This window comes from Phasianus colchicus, chromosome 2 (assembly GCF_987193195.1).
Source record: "Phasianus colchicus chromosome 2, bPhaCol1.hap1.1, whole genome shotgun sequence".
Taxonomy (NCBI): Eukaryota; Metazoa; Chordata; class Aves; order Galliformes; family Phasianidae; genus Phasianus; species Phasianus colchicus.
Genome location: NC_143437.1, coordinates 77,249,197 through 77,266,272, shown reverse-complemented (window position 1 = coordinate 77,266,272; position 17,076 = coordinate 77,249,197). Strand labels below are relative to the sequence as shown.

At 35.8% G+C, this 17,076-nt stretch overlaps 1 protein-coding gene across 1 annotated transcript in view; it reads left to right on the top strand.

Moving 5' to 3' along the window:
• Nucleotides 1–16,908, top strand: part of CYB5R4 (cytochrome b5 reductase 4) — a 28,822-nt gene extending 11,914 nt beyond the window's left edge. Inside the window, exons 6-16 of the mRNA XM_031610841.2 lie at nt 1,840–1,894; nt 3,471–3,528; nt 3,628–3,721; nt 4,320–4,352; nt 5,003–5,125; nt 8,367–8,507; nt 8,637–8,789; nt 9,269–9,419; nt 13,941–14,027; nt 15,405–15,569; nt 16,314–16,908. Of these exons, the coding sequence (XP_031466701.2) occupies nt 1,840–1,894; nt 3,471–3,528; nt 3,628–3,721; nt 4,320–4,352; nt 5,003–5,125; nt 8,367–8,507; nt 8,637–8,789; nt 9,269–9,419; nt 13,941–14,027; nt 15,405–15,569; nt 16,314–16,368 (1,115 nt within the window). The 3' untranslated portion in view covers nt 16,369–16,908. The remainder of the gene's footprint in view (nt 1–1,839; nt 1,895–3,470; nt 3,529–3,627; nt 3,722–4,319; nt 4,353–5,002; nt 5,126–8,366; nt 8,508–8,636; nt 8,790–9,268; nt 9,420–13,940; nt 14,028–15,404; nt 15,570–16,313) is intronic.
• The last annotated feature ends 168 nt before the right edge of the window (nt 16,909–17,076 follow it).

The following is a 17,076-nucleotide window of genomic DNA, read 5'->3' as shown; positions in this document are numbered from 1 at the left end:
TGCTCGTGTCAATGTTTCTCCTTCACTGGAGAGCCAAAACAGAGCACAGTACTGAATATGTAGTCTTACAAATGCTAAATAGAGGGGAAGAACTGCTTTCCTAAGGCTGATAAGCTGTGTTTTTGCTCAGGTTGCATTTGGCTTCTGTAGTCACAGTGTTGTAATGTAGTATGTGCCCTAGCTTGGCCAGGTTTTCTTACTATGTCCCAAGGAGGTTTTCTGCAAAACTGCTTTTTGTCCAGACAGGCTCCTTGGCCCATTTTGCTATGAAATCATGCATTTACTTTTGAGTTTCATGCAGTTTTTGTCAGTCTATTTCTTTAGCCTGACAAGTCCCTTTAAATGGTATCCATAACTTTTAATGTTTCAGCTGCTTCCCTTTGTTTGTTCTGTCTGCAGCAGGAATGCCAGCTGTAATTAGCCAACAGTTGTACTTTGATCACACCTTTTGCACCTGGTAGTCCTGCTAATTTCCTATCCGGATTTGAACTTGCACAACTCATCTCTCTGGTGTGGCTATGAGGATAACCCAAGAGACTATCAATCAGCAGTCTTGCTATCTGATCTCCCATGAGATTTTGCCAACCAGTTCCCTGAACAAGCTGAAGATGTAGTTCTGCTCACCACCTTGCTTATTTCTCTCAGTAACCTAAACTCCTTCATTTCATAACTGCCGTCAGCCTTTGGATTCACTACCAGTTCTTCTTTATGACCATCATGCACAGCAGAGCACTAACCTTAATTGATTCATTCATCACCTGAATAATTTTCTTTTTTTATTGCAGTGTGACTTCTTATTTTCAAATAACATTTTACAGTACTTCAGAGTAATTAACAAATAACTTAGTTTGCTAGAATGTTCTTATTCTGACAGCTGTATATTTCTGTTGCCTCACAGAAGCAAATAGTGTGTATTATCACAAATTTCTCTTATCCACAGAGGGCAGCCCAAGCATACATTATATGTTTTTGTTAAGACTTAGCCTCATTCCTCATAAGAATGATTTGTAGTCTTGGCAAATTGGTTTAGACCAGAATAGTGGTCTTTGTTTTATTTACTTTTTTACATAGTGAAGTCATGTAATTCCCACATTAAACTTCTATTCAAACTCCCAGACTGAATTGGCACGTTGAAGATAATTAGCTTGTGAATTCTCACTTACCTGAATCATTATTATATGTGTATTCTTTTCTAGTTTGTAAGGTTTGTCTTTGAATGGACTTGGAATCCTTTTCACTTGTCCAGCATTTATCAGCTTAGATCTGTGCCTAACCATTATCTGGTGAAATTGCTGCTATTCATGCAGTGTTACAAATTGTATCTCAGTCAGTGCAGCTTCTTCCATTATGTTTCTACCCAGCTTCCTTCTATTGAAATTGAGAAAGGATTGCAATTGCTTTAATCTGTTATCTGTTTCATATTTTCCAAATTCCTAGCAAAGCACAGAGTAGAGCGATGTCAGCTTAAATCAAAGCTGAACAAATAGTTCCATTGAATTGATTAAGATGTTTTATCCCTGCTTCACTGTCACAAAGTATGAAAGGACAAGTTAATACCTGGTGAAACAGAGCAGCTTACGTGTACCAGGAAACTCGCATGTAGGGATTCTGTGGGATGTGGAACTCTTAATTTCTGCAACTTCATATTCTAGGAGCCTGCTCTCCTGGAGTGAATGCTAAATAAAACCAAAATAAAGGACATGAATACTTTCCTGTGGAAAGAAAACTGCCATATATTGGGAAAGGATATTTAGCATATAAAATTGAAAAAAGTCTTACTATGATTTTTATTAAATTAGCATCACAGTGCGTGTTTTAACAACTCTCTGCCCTTTGCAGGTATGCTCTCTGAGAGGGAAGTATTGGGTGCTTCTGCTAGAGATACAACTCCAAGGTAAACTTTTGGTTTTCATTTCGTTGAACATTCTATTTAATAACTCTTTGCAGTACTTCGTAAATACAGACAATTTTTTCCATATTTAGATCTTGATGTTTCAGCTGAATGAGTATCTCATTACCAACACAAGTAGGAAAGCTGAGGTTCAGATTTAAATAGCTTGCCAAAGGTCTTATTGACCTTACAGGCAAAAGATGAAGCGTATTTCTTGGCTTGGTCTGTTGGCTTCTAGCACTTTTACTGCCATGCATTGCATACAACTGTATGGTTTATTTTCACTGGCTCCTCAGCCTTTTACTTCTTGAGAAAACTTCTCAAGAAGTGATTCCAAGTGGGCTGATTATTATTATTTTTTTTTTACTTGAGTTATTTGTTGGTAATAATTGGCATGCCTTGGAGAGGTACCACATTTCAGGCTGGAATGTTTTAAGATGTGATAGAGCTATTCAGGTTTCTGCAGTTTGAAAATGTAAAACAAAGCAGACCTTAAAAACACAATGAAGTACCTGCTGTTGTCACTGAGGTATCTTCTCCATGATTCTTTGAATCTCTGAGGTTTATTTTCTGATTTTTGCATAATGTGACTACATAAACTTTGGGCTAGTTATGTGCAACCATATTCATAATCCCCATTTTGCAACTGGAACATGGCTTATCTTCTGGGGTTGTTCCTCACTCCTTGCTTCCTTTTTCCTATGTGTGTCTGGCATGTCCAGGTGTCAAATGGGAAGGTGCTCGCTAACAGGAATGTGTCTTGGAGGGGGCATCCCTTCTTTCTTCTTCAAGAGTTCAAACACTAAACAGAAGTGGTTAGGACTTGGGGAAGAGAGAAGACAGTAGTAATGTACGCATGAGGAGTGTGTAGAGTTGTGCTGGTAGACTTGACTTTCACTTACTGAGATTGCAGCCTTCATGATGCTGGAGTTATGTCAGAACTACAGATGTACACTTGAGAGCCAAGCATTAGATGTGGTCAGATGTATAGCTTTTCTGGCCTTGGATAGATAGACTACTGTGCTGAAGAGGTCTTGAAAACCCTGGCAAGTGTATAGTAATGGAAAGCAATAAGAAATATACAGTATGCCCTTCAAATGCTTACCTTACCCTGTAGTTATTACAAGGTTTGGGTAGCTTGGGAATCATGAAAATGTAAAGCCTAGATCTGGGCAAAGGAAGGAAACTGTGGTTTTGTGGTATAAAGGTAGAACCTGTAACTCTTGGAAACTGCTCTGACAATTTAATAACTTTGCTTGGAGCCAAGGACTTCAACCATCTTTCTTGGAAGGTTCGTATACTGCAAAGAGGGTGCATATGCTTTGTAACTAAAACTACTGTTTATAACTTTAACTGCTACTCACTATTAGGATGAATAATTAGACTGCTTTTATTTTAATCTTATTTTCAAAATTATAATAGCTGGGCTTACCTCTTGAAAACATACTGAAGAATGTGTTTGGCTGGTATCTTTGTGAAAGAAGTTCTGCTTGAAAACTGCTGATTAAATATATTTTGGTATGCTGAACAAAAGTGTATATACATATATATATTTTCTTCCTGTACTTCTGTTTTACAGTTATGACTGGTTTCAAACAGATGATTTGATCACTGTTGTCATATATACTAAGCAGAAGGTAAATGTATTTTATGAAAGAGATAATTACAGGATCTGTGATCCAGCTTGAATTCTTGGAGAACTTCATTAAAATGCTCTTTTTCCTTATTTGTGAAAGGGTATGAATGCAGAGTTGGTGATAGTGGACTGTCAACACAAAAGATTAAGGGGAGAGATCATCCTGGATGACCATTCATATCTTGTAGAAGTTGGTAGGTACTGTAATTTTACAGTTGAAAATACTGAATTTTTATTTTACTTTATTAAAACCTTCACATCAGGCCATATATGTTTTGCATATACCACTTAAATTTTATTCCTCTATATTTAAAATAATTACATGATCAACTCCTATCTTCATCTGGTCAGTATGTATACATTTTTTTTATTCAGTTTCTTATTTGATGTCCTAAGCTACATGGAATGAAGTGTAGTAAGAAACTGATGTAAGAGTTATACAAGTTTCTCCATTTCAGGTATGTATTATAGATCACTTACTAAAAAGCCCTTATTCAAAAAGGGCAGGTAGAAAGATTGAGATGAATACAAGTTGATACTTATATCATGAGTCACTGTTTAAAAAAAAAAAAAAGAGAGAAATGATGCCTTTCTTAATGTGTTATGTATTAGCTTGCAGAAGACACTGAGAATGATATGAAGCAAGAGTGAAATTTCAGGGCCAAGTAAAGATGTGTAGGGTTGTAGGCACATTATTTCACACGGTATTTCTTGCTCTAAGCTGTACAAATATATAAAGACTAGAATGTAATTTGATTATTGATTAAACAAATTTATTTCTCTTTATTTCAGACTTGGATCATGAAGTTCAAGATGATTTTGCTGGTAAGTTGTCTCTTGTAACTTTTCTACATTCCCATCTTAGAAGAACTATAGAACTTTCATTTAATTTTCTGATCCATCAGGTACTTTACAGCTTTTCATACCATCAGGTTCTGACACAGTCAGCCGAATCAAACCATACAATTAAATCCTTTTTTTCATTTTGACACTTGAGCATGTAAAACAATAATGTTGATGGTGCTCTGATCCTTTGGAATATCACTAAAATAATTAGAAGGGATCTGTGTTGTGTGTATATATAAACCATTCTATGTTTTGAATGGGATTTTCATAAACTTATTTATTCATTCAAATGGCTATTTGAAAAAAAGGGAAGTATGTGGTGACAATTAACTGTTTCCAGTAAATAAGGACTCAAACTTTGTGTTATTTCTGACCAGATGGACTGTAAATCTTTTCACAATGTATTTATTAGATCTATTAAATATAGTACATTAATTATACGTATTCTAAAGGCCCTGTAAAACATCAGACTAAACATTAGAGTTAACTGAAAGTATTATAATATAATGCATTAATCCTGTGCTTCTTGAAAAATGACTAGTCCTTCTTGAGTTTAATAGAGGAGTAAAATTATATTGTTGTACAAAGTGTAACTAAAAGTAACAGTAGGAAACAATTTTCTCTTGTAGTAAATATTGCTGAAAAAGTTGGGAAGGTAGAGATTATTTTAAAGAAAAAGGATCATATTCAATGGAAAGTGCTGGGATTGCCTTTGGAGAGTCATAATACACTTATCAGGCGCACGGAAAGAGGTAAATATGGCTGCATTAGCAGTTCTTCTAAGACTTTTTAGGGGATGTTAAACATGTTTTCTCCCAGGATTTTTCTTTTCTGTGACCATACTTCATTTTTTTTTTAAGAATGTTTTCTGGTGTTGTTGAAAACTGTTCAGATGCTCTCCTTGAGCAGATTCACAGTAGAAGGCTTTCTTGTTGTTTCTTTCCTCCTGGTTTCATTTTCTTGTTTGGTCTTCCAGTAGAATTGGAGATCTTTGAATCTTGCAGAAAGATTGGGAGAATGTAATAGGGAAGTTGAAAACTGCTTGAAAGTTGTTGCATCTCATGGCTGCCTGTGTGCTTGATAGCCCTTCTATCTGTATGAAAACTTTGGTAGACCTTTGCTTTGTGGCAGGGGATGTAGGAGTAACTAGTGAAGAAACAAAAACCTCCATGTCCTGCTATTACTACAGCTGCATCCCTATTCAATGCTGTGACATTGTTCCAGCACTCTGTACCTTTGTAACTTGAGCTATGCATAAATGAGGCACTCAAAACCAGCTCTAAATAAGCTGCTGCATCTGCAGGGGGTGGTAGAGATTACATATGAATTCATTTTGTGGTGAGGGAATAGTATGAAATTGTGGCAGCTCTCACTGTGATTGGTTTTTTTTTTCCAGCTAAACTAGAAATTTCCATACAATAACATAATATGTTATAAAGATGTTTCTGATGTTATTGCTACTGTCCCAGTTCTCAGAAGCACTCTTGACCCTCTGCCTATTTATGCTCAAAAGCTGACTAAATTTAGGCTGCCTTATGTGTGAGAGCAAAGTTAAGAACTGATTAAACATTGTTCACTCTTACTGGCTCGTAGCTATGGTAATTAGACCATGAAAGTTGAGAGATTATTGTGCTCCAAAAAGGAAGATTGTGTGTATAAAAGCACATCTCTTTAGCTACATTTAGGTTGGTTAGAATGTAATTTTGCTTACGCAAGTTTCAGAACCTGTTAAGTCAGAGCTTGCTGAGCTGAGTTTGTTCAGTGCCTCAATTACTAAGGTGAGTAAATATAGTAAATATATTGATATCTCTGGCTTTTTAAACCGTGGTTTAAATTTTCTTATTCAGAATTTTTTATTCAGCGATTTATTAATTAAGAAATAAAATTAAACATACTAGAAGGGTTATGAAAGAGGAATGTTCAGCTAAATGTCTTTCCTTTATTCTAGTCCTCTGCTTTCAGCATGGCAATAATATCTGCACATTGGAGGCTTCTGTTTGCGTAGTGTAGACTTAATTAGCCTCACTCAGTTTTGCTTAGAACTGTGCCTCCTGCCTCTAAATTGCCTAGGTTTCAATTTTGCTCCCATAGAGCAAATGCTGTTAAGTGTGAGAAACCCCCATCTCTTGTACTAAGAGCACAGAAATAGTAATTAACAACTCAGTTGTTTTTCCTGTCTGCTGGATGTAAAATTGGTTTGGTGTGCAAAACAACCTTTTATGAAGTACAACAAATATATTCTGAAAGTAAAATGATCATGACTTCCAGCCTGGTAAAGTAATACTGCCCTCGTAAAGTGAATTGATGCATTTTTATATGTGAGGTTAAGCAAGTCTTTAAAGAAAATATTACATTTCCTTCAGTAAACTGCAGAAACCAATAATATGAAGTGTGTTGCAAACACAACAGCTCTCCTTAACACTATTTACAGTTTCATATAGTGTATTTTCCATTATTGAATAGTAATATTATTAGATTGGACAGCTGCTGTTTGACTGTTTACCGGTGACAATGCTAGAACCCCTTTTAACACAGGCAGAACATACTGTCAGGTAGAAGAGTAATCCCTTCAGAAAGATAGCACAGATGTGTATGCTGCTGGCCTGGGTGATTTCCTGTAGATACATGGCTGCTTATGCTACTCCAGTGAGTAGCTGTGAGACAACTGAGAAAGATCTGTGAGAACTTTTAAAAGAGGAGAGGAAGGACGTATTGGTTGTGCAAGTAGCTGTGCTTACATGATGCATCAGTTGTAATAAGATGGAAAAAAAAAAAAAATTTGCTGCAGATGGAGTAATTTTACCCCTGTTTTGTTGAGGAGCAAAGTTACTTACATTTTACCATGGCTGAGAAGAGCAGATAGAACAACTGATACAAGGTGTATTGTAACTCGTGTACCTGCACCAAGATCTATGGACCAGCACCTCTTCTAGGCAGGCAGGTAGGCAACAGCAGGAGCAGTACCAGTACTAAAGGAGAGCCTTGAGAGCTGCTTTGCTTCCAAGAACTGAGCTGTCTAATTAAAGCTATTTTATAGCTTTACATCTGGCATTTTAATGCTGCACTATCTGTAGGCTATCACAGATGCATTGCCTTGAGTTCTGTTTGTTTTTCACTTGTTGGTTTTATTTTATGTCAGGTGTAAGCATTTAAATGTTGATATTGTGTCCCAAAAAAAAAATGTGCAAAGTTCTTTGCTGTTGAATGCTCAGAGGCCATTGTGCTTGTCTATCTAAGGTGAAAAAACTCCACATGAACATGGACATTTCCATTCTTAAACTGTCATCAGTGTAAGTTCCTGCTGTAACTTGTTTGGCGTTTGGAACAATAGGGTAAAAATTCCTGTGAGCATATACAAGGTGTTCTGGTATAGTGTAACACTAACAGCGTTACAGGACTGTAGGTGGACTGTGCTAGGATAGTAGTTGGTGAAAAGGTGCCAGAGCATACACTTTAGCCAATATATACCATCTTTCTGCAAGAGCTCTAAGTGTTATTCCCTATGGACAGCCCTTTCAGAAATATTTGCTGTGTCAGTAGCAGTGAAACAGCAGTAATGCAGGGTGGTCAGCTGAATAAATACCCAGAGTGCTGGATGGGTTAAATGCCCAGAGGCAGTGTGGTGCTCTGTCTCACTTACTCTTCATTTCCATTACCCAAGCTGTTTTAATCCAAAGATGTGTATTCACGCTGAAGTTCTGTGGTGACTTTAGTACAGGTACAATGTGGTACAGATGGTTCTGCTTTCTGAAAGAACAACTGGGTTGATTTTCTGCTCCTTCATAGTTGTTGCTAACTAATAGCACAGATTCAGTCTGGTAAGAGCCTAAAGTAAGGCTAAAAAATTAGCTCCAAATTAGAAAAATAATTATACTGATACAAAAGCATCTATTTGTAGTATTTTTATAAAGTATTTTTATTGGTTTTGTTGGTTTTTTTTGTTTTTTTTTCTTATTAAAAGATATGTAAGTAACAGGCAATTGATGCTTTTAGGATTGTTCTACAGGAAGTGCAAGTTGGTTTCTAAGACAGAAGTTACCCACGACACCAAGCTCTTCTGCTTTATGCTGCCTAAGAGCACTCATCTTCAGGTTCCCATTGGACAACACGTTTACCTCAAACAAATCATTGCAGGTGAGAAAAACTGAGAATATGACCACAGATATCTTAACACATATCTCTATTTTGAGCCTCTGCTGTTTGCAGATAATTTACTGTATGCAGTTTTCCTATTTTTTCAGCTACCTTTTGTCTTTTCTTTAGGGACAGAAGTAGCAAAACCATATACACCTATATTGCCTTTTTTGCCACTGGATTTCAAAGAACCGTTTTGCCAGGATGGTGTGCATATATATTTAATGATCAAAATTTACTCGTGTGGATTGTTCACGCAGGCACTTGACCACCTACAAATAGGTAAATATGTGGTTTAGGGTGTTTTGCATTTAGTTTTGCAGAGGTTGGCTTTATCTTTGCACATATGTCATCTGTATCGAGCAGTTAATTACTTGTATTTGATTGTGTACATAAATATATTAGTTGGTTGTTTTGTATTTGAGTGTATACACTTAAATAAAAATGACTGTATTTTTTTAATAAAGACGAGCAAATCTGTTTTATTAGACTCAAGATATACTTCCCTTTATGTTTCAGATAGAAGGCAGATTTTTAATAGTAACTTCACAAATCTGTGTAGTCATAGCATAAAAGCAAGACATTTTGATTGAACACCTGTTCTTTTAGCATAAATGATCCATGCGTGATTTATATTGTACCCTTCTGAAATGAATCCCAACACTTCAAAGATGAAGGGAGTATCAAAGGATCTTTTAAAAATCAGATTATTAGTTTGTTTTCATCTCATTAAAGATTACCATTCTATTTTGATTTTAAAGGTGATGATATTTCTGTCAGCAATCCTGAAGGTAACTTCAAGAAGTCACAAGTTGAAGCTCTAGAAGACCTCTTTTTATTGGCAGCAGGCACAGGCTTCACACCAATGGTTAAGCTGCTGAATTTTGCTCTGACTAAAGTTGATTGTCTCCGGTATGTACACTAATAATGATTTAACCTCAAGCTAAAGTGATCCATAGGAAGAATGAGATGAAGCGTGATGGGCTGTCCTCAGTATTAATAAAATGAATTCAAAACCAGAGGGAATGAAAGCGTTTTTCTTCAGTTTATTTTAGAGATAGTGATGCAGAGCACCTTTTCTTTTTGTAGTGTCTCTGCTCAAGTTTTCTCAATCTTTCTTCTACCATTTAGTTTTCTACATGCCGCTTGATTACGTTTTGCTAATGTAACTGTACATATTATAATCTTCCTCCTATTTTCAGCAGGCAACTAATTTCATTTGCCTTGAACTGTGTCACTGCAGACATATAAATAACACATCAATTTTTGAGTAGTTATGGCGTTTGTTTTACTGTTCGTAATTTTGAGCTTCCCTTAGCTTTTCAAGTTCCTGGGCATAGTTATCTCAGTCCACTTCACAGTAAAGAGTAAACTGTGGTTTGATGTGAGACATAAGTGCTTTTCATTGGAGTTCAACTGTTTCTTAGTATCTCTTAGAAAAATCTTTTCTTCTTGAGAGGAGAAGAACGTGACTAGGAGCTCAAATTAAAATTACTCCAGATATGATCCATTGTTTTTAGTGTTTTGTTGTTGTTTTGTTTTTGAGTTTGACCATGCTGCTGTCTTAAAATACAGATTTCAATTGCATTCAGGCAGAGCACGTGATTCTTGTTTGTCTTGGGTCTGTTCTCTTGTAAAAGGCGACGTGGATCCCTAAAAGAATGTTTTGTCATGTGTATCTTTTATTTAATCTGTAATGTAAACTAGAAGTGTAAAAAGTCTCAAGAGAGTTCAGGTAAACTCAATAACATGGTAGCTCAACTTCAAAAGGAAATGCAAAGGATGACTGGGGCGCATCTTCTGAAAGAGATACGAATTATTTTTGTATTGCTTTTAGCAATGGTTTGCTTCCAGCATCATGCTTAGTGGAATTTCTTAATAGATTGGTTTTGTCAATGTGGACTGTCATGATTTGTGTGAGCACGTAAATAGAAAACATGCCTGACCTTCATTTTCCTAAGAGCTGTTGCCAAGGATAGTTCTACAGATTTGACACTCCTTTCCTGGACTTTAAATTCAGACTTTTGTAAGGGTTATTAATTTATATTACTGGGTTTTATTCAATATAAGCACAGGATGTTTTGGCTCATTATGTCTTCATAAAGCACATTTTGAAAGAGGATAAAGGATTTAAATTGAAGGCTAGTCTTCATAATAAAGGTAAAAAGGATTACATGTATACTTCAATAATTTGTTTCTAGAAAAGAATCTAAAAGCATGTTATTCTTGTACTGCATGTTGTCTGGCATAAAAGATGCTGTTTTGTGGACACAATGTACGTACTGTTTGAGGCTTTTCCAAAGGATCTTGTATTGTCACATGCAAATAGGCACTGTGAAATAAATTTATCATCTGGCAAAATACTTGGAAAACACTATTAAGTGAATTTGACCTTTTTTTTCTTCATGAGTGGAAAACTTATATGTGTAAGGTAAATATAATATAAAAGTAAAACGAATAGTAAAAGATGCAGGTCTTAATATGTTGTCCATAAGCAGAATAAACACACTACATAATGTGTGTGAAAGGCTACTGCTGCACAGCTGGTGCTTGTGTCTATCGTGTCCTTGAAGGATGACCAGAAGTGTTCATTTTAACTCTCTTTGGTGTGGTTTCTTATGGGAACTCAGTAGCAGCAGTTAGTTCAAGCTGCAGCAGCATATATTTTCTTCTTAATTAAAATAAGTGATTTATTTTTTTTCTACTTGCCATGGAGGCTCATGAGGTAGAATAGCTAGAATATCTTGATTCAGTACAGGTACAAAGCTTAGTGTTTCTGAAAGCTCTAGGTGTCTGTCTGTTTGATGGCCTTATTTTTGCTGTTTACCCTCAACTTTTTTTTTTCCAACTTTTATTTTAAAGCAAATGTTGCAGAAGTCTTTCAGATGTGTATATGTGTATTTATGTAATATTTGTATACTTTGTGTATATAATATATATAAATATATGAATGTTATTTTTTATGTTACTGTGCAAAGTAACAGTTGCCTTAGATGTGGTTCGCATACACTAGAACACAAATTGCAGTGAGAATGCTGAGTGTCTTTATGATGACATCACCTACTGAAGCAGCTTCTGTCTAGTTCTAGGCAGGTGCTGACTGAGCCTCTGAGGTAGTACTGCTAACACTGGAGAACCTGCTGGTTCCCTGCATGGTGTTTTCCTTGACATCATTATCTTGGATCGTTGGATTTCCATTCATTCTGTCTGGCTTCTCTCCTTATTTTATTTTTTTTTAGGTCTGTTATTTCCTATCTACAGTGAACGTGGAATGCAATTTATTCTCTTCCTGTCTGCAATATCCTTTTGTATATGAAGCCATAACAATTTTAGTTCAGTCTTGTTTCATCTCTTCCTGGCCAGATTGTATTAGGACACAGTATTCCTTTCAGAAGAATATTTGCACAATTTTTTCCTATTTGAGATTTTTGTTCCTTTTTACTTGTGGTGTATTGCTACAATCAGCTGGATGCATTTCATAAAGAAGGCTGAGGCACAGAGGCACTAAGCACTCAGCAGAGGGCTAACACTTCTCTAGGAGAGTCTGTTCTTCATTCTCTTTGATAGCTGTCTTGTTTTTAGGTTTTCATTCCTAAATTACCACATCAATTTTATATTCATTCTTAATACAGTGTTCCACTTCTGTCAGCATTCTTTTCTGTTTTAGAATCTGGTTTTACAACATTTCTCTACTTCTTCTTCCTTTGTGTTCATGTAAGGATCATTTTTGTTCCTCTGTCTGTGCACCCTTTTTTAAGACCTTTCATAGCAATTTACAGAGTTTATTGTTATCATCCCTGGAAGTTTGCTGTATGTTTGACTTTCCTGTCAACTTTCAAAAAACTGACAGTTCCTCATTCTTTTTCGAATCTAAAGTTCCATTATTGTTCTCTCAAATATGTCTTCTCTAGCAACAGGGATCATATCTAAATCTCTACATCTTCCATTTAGCTGCCTTCCTTCTCTTTTGTAGCAGTACTCTTACCATTTAATTCCAAGTTTTGGGGGTATTTATTTTCTTTATCACATGTTCTGGGCAGTATTGCACCAGATAAATGTATATACAAGTACGGAATATCAGTAAGAGTGTCCAGAGTTATTTCTTGCAGGTCCCAGTTCCTACCTTTGTACCCAAGGAATAAATTCTATGGCTTTCCCATATGTGTTTTTGTTGACTCTTTTCCTCACCTGAGCAGTGCTTGATGCGGTGGAGCATCACCCCAGCTCTGACAGCATTACATTCTTGAAGTAAGCTTTACTTTCTGTGTTTTCATGGCAGCAGGCCCTGGGAACTTGGGTAAAGAACCCTGGTCTTTGGGTAAATTTTAGGATTTAAAGATTCATCATGGCTCATTTGGGAAGGCTTTCCAGAGCTTGTGTACTGCAAGTTATTTTGAGTTGTACTGCATCTGTAACTTCTCTCAGTAATGCTGTTGATGATTGGTATTATACATAACTGTCATGCCTCAGTGCTGAAGTTTTGACAGCTGAAAATGAGTGTGTTCTCTTAAGTAGATGATGATCTTTTATCTTTGGCATCTGTTGTAGCTTTTAGGAGATTTGCTGGTATCTTGAATTGTGACCAAACTGCAAAAGAGGAAAAAGGTTAGAAGACAGAAAAACGTGATGTCTTCAGGGAGAACGTAGGCTTTTAAATTGCAGTTAAGGAGCAGCTGGAGACCATGAACTCCTCTCCACAGAAGTCCTAGCATATGTGACATGAATGGAAGATGGCTCTGGAAGCTACACAAGTGGAGGAGAGGGGAACTAATAGCTTCAATGCAGCTTCATGTAAACATAATGTGTCTCTTGCTGGTCTCTTGGAAGCAAAGTTTTCTCCATATAGGAGAGTGTTGGGCACTGAACCAATGAATGGAGCTCAGGTTCACAGCTGTAGTTTTGCATGAATTAGGTTTCTTTACTTCTGTATGTTAGGATTCTGTCTTCAGGAATTTAGTATTGACGTGAGCTTCTTGAAATTCCACTTACATATACCAGCTTGCAGAGATGTAACACAGAGAAGATTGATAGAGTTCATTAATGGTGTATTAACTGCAGCATTAGTGCTCAAACAATATTGAGAAACCACTAGATAAATCTTGACAAGCAAGTATACTGTATTCTCAGTCAGGCCTTAGTAACTATAAGGGACTTTATTTTTCTAAAAACAGTGATTCCTGAAGGATGGGTTGCAACCATAGGCAAGGTTAGGGCATTTAGAAGAGGGGGTCACAACTCCAACAGATTTGAAATACAGCCAGAAAGATTTAGTGGATTAGAAGCAAAAAGATTTAAGAAGAGAATGGAAGAGTGTGTGTTTTTGTTTGTTTGTTTTAATGTAAAATGCTTCTGTGTAATCCACTAAGTTCTGATTCATTAATGTGTTTCAAATACAGAAACAACCTTCAGTTAAATTGTTTGTTTATTTTTAAGGACAGTGAAGCTGATTTTCTTCAACAAAAAAGAGGACGACATACTTTGGAGAAACCAGCTAGAGCAATTAGCTCTTAGAGATGAAAGGTATTTACAACTCTTGTGAAGAACAATTTGTATTATCCCAGTGTATGGCAGAAAATACCTGGAGGCATACAGTAACTGAACAGCTATGGCACAAGGGCAGATCCTGCTTCTGGAGACTTTTATTTGGAATTTAATGAGACATAGGAGGTGGAAGGTGATTTGGTTATATAGGTCATAGATGCATATCAGCAGGGTATGTCATTATGTTCTGGGAAGCTAAGAGTTTGATGCGGCACTGTTTGAGATGTTTGTTGGAGATGGAATGTTAGATGTAATAATAGCTCAGACTGTTAGAGAAGCTTTCTGAAGATGAAGAAAATTAGCCGTAGTGATAGGACATATAGATATGCAAAGAGAGGGAAATAATAGACTAAGATAGTGTGCCCATTGAACAACACTCTGAATTTAGTGAGGAGTCATGAAAAATCTCTTTAGTGTCACTTTGTGGCCAAAATTCTTAGCTTGAAATTCAGAGTTCAAATTAGGCTCTACTTAAATTTTTACTTACTGTTTATTCACTTTTATTTTTCTCAGTTACAATCTAATTATGGGTTAAAACACAGTAGTGCACGTGTAATGTTAACTTCATTTAGCAGGTCCTATTTATGTCAGGAGACATAGGAACATCAGGTTGCCTTTTAACTTCAGTACCCTTTTAGCACTAGTTAAATTCCTAATGCCTGGATTTTGGGTGAAACAAGTATGTTTCCTTTATGCTTATGTAATTCTTAGTTGAAATTGTGTGAACAAATTAATTTCATCTGTTCCTTCACAGCACTCATGTGAAAAATCAATATTATTTCATAACATAGTGATGTCTGGCACCCTTGAAGCTTTGTAGTCTAGACATTGTGCAAATTTACAGCAAAATCCCTTTTTCCCTTTCAGTAGCAGCTTCATATACACAAGTGCTTGTTTTTCACTCGATAACTATTGTTAGTGGGTTTTAGAAACAAGTTAGAACACTTTCTCATTAATTAAATTGTGCTGATATTTTCAAAGGTTTGGCTAAGCATTCTTATTTCCCTGCTTGTGAATTGAGCTACGCCAACATTTGGATAAGTCAGTCCTGGAAAAATAAAATCTGTTCTTTAATATCTTGATTGGTACCTGCTGTTTTTTATTTCTTTATTGTAAGGTGAAGTACACAGCTCCCGTTCTTAACGTTTAAAGATTGCATTAAATAATTAAACACCCAACTTGGGAGGCTGTTTGATTGACTTGGTGCTAGGAACAGCTAAATGTCTGTAAGAATTAACATCGTACAGTAGGAATAGAGCAGAACAAAAAAATAATCATAGGAGTGTCTCAGTAGTATTTTATATTGCTGTTTTCTAATAAAATACAATATTTCTGGAATATTCTTCTGCTTTCCAGGTTTGAGGTTCAATTCATTCTTTCAGAGCCAGCAGAAGACTGGATGGGTAAACAGGGGAAGATTTCTTCAGCTCTTCTCTCTGAGTGTATGAAAAGAAGTAAAAAAGACTCCAAGGTGCTTATTTGCATCTGCGGTCCAACGCCTTTTACAGAACAGGGACTACAGTGAGTATTTTAAGTAATGAGTTTGGGAATGAGGAACCTGTGAAGTTTGATCAACCTTGCCAGCTTTGTTGTTTCTGACTTGAAAGTCTTTCAAAAATGGCTTTGTTTTGTGCTTTGCAAACAAAGCTTTAAATTAAAGAGTGAATGCAGTATGCGAGTTTCATGAGCTTTAGTAAATTGTCAAAACTTTCTAAGAGCATCTCTTTAACTTTTTTTTTCCAAGTCCTGCTTTAAATTCACGACTCAGAGAAAAAATGATATAATTGGAAATAAGCTTACTGTGTAGGTGTTAGCTGGATAAATTGTTAGTCAAAATAAAAAATCAAAGCTGCTGTTCCATCGCTAGCAGTTCTCTGGATTATTATTCATGTATTTATTTACATCTGTACCAAATACTTTCATTATGTGGCTTATATTTAAAGATAAAGGGTTGTCTTTCCTGTGGCATTGTTGAGGACAGCTGCACAGATTTAATGGAGGGTGGAATTGCCCAATAACTGTTGTCTTTTAATAAAGCAGAGATGCATCAAATGATAGTTCTATTTATTTTTAGGAATCGCATTGGTATCCTAATATGTCATATATGGTCATAAAGTGTGTTTTCTAAATGCATTTACTAAGGTAAATGAAGGAAAACTTCACCGTGCATGTTTTAATAAAAACAAGATAGAGGTGCTGAATTGTGTCTGTGCTGAATTTTGGATTCCAAATATTGATGTTACAAATTTGATTTCTGACTTTCAGATATCTGGAGGATCTTGGATACTCTCAAGAAGAGATGCACGCTTTTACTGCATAAAGCTGTATGAAGATATCAGTCTGTTTGTTCAATACAATCTTATTTATTTACCTTCATGAATTTAAATAAGTGAAAAGTGATTTTGTAAGACTTGAAATCTCACACTTGGTACCAAACTGTTTCTTGAAAGAAATACATCTTTGGAAGAGAAAATTTTATACTGTGTTTTATCTTGTTTTTGTAAATATTTTTTTCTAATACTTAAGTCATCGTGTGTATTAATTTATTGTAGAGGGAAGCAGAAGTGTATGATATGTGTTATGTAAGGTATCTCTTGTTTTGGTTCATGAAAGTTATTTTTGTTGCAAGCACTGATTTAGGTTTTGAACTGAAAGTCTTATTTCTTACTGTAATATCTCTGAAGAGCAATACTGTCTGAATTTAAATCTTGTACTGTAACTCAGGTAACCAGTCACTGAAAAATGTTCTTTTTCATCTGAAGTCTTTGTTTGACTTGCAAGCAATCTAATTATGTCTTTTGGCTTTGTAAAGAAAGAACAAAAGTACCTTTGGTAAAATGTAAAAAAATTACCTTGGATAATAATAATAAAAGATTTTTTTATTACTTAATGTCTTTTTGTAGGGTTTTTTTCTGTATTTTCAGTTGATAATGTGTTACAGAAAGGCTTTCAGAAGCTTAGAATGCCAACTGAGAACTCATAACAAAGGCAGTGTCTTGGTCTGCCACAAAAATGTCTATATGAAATC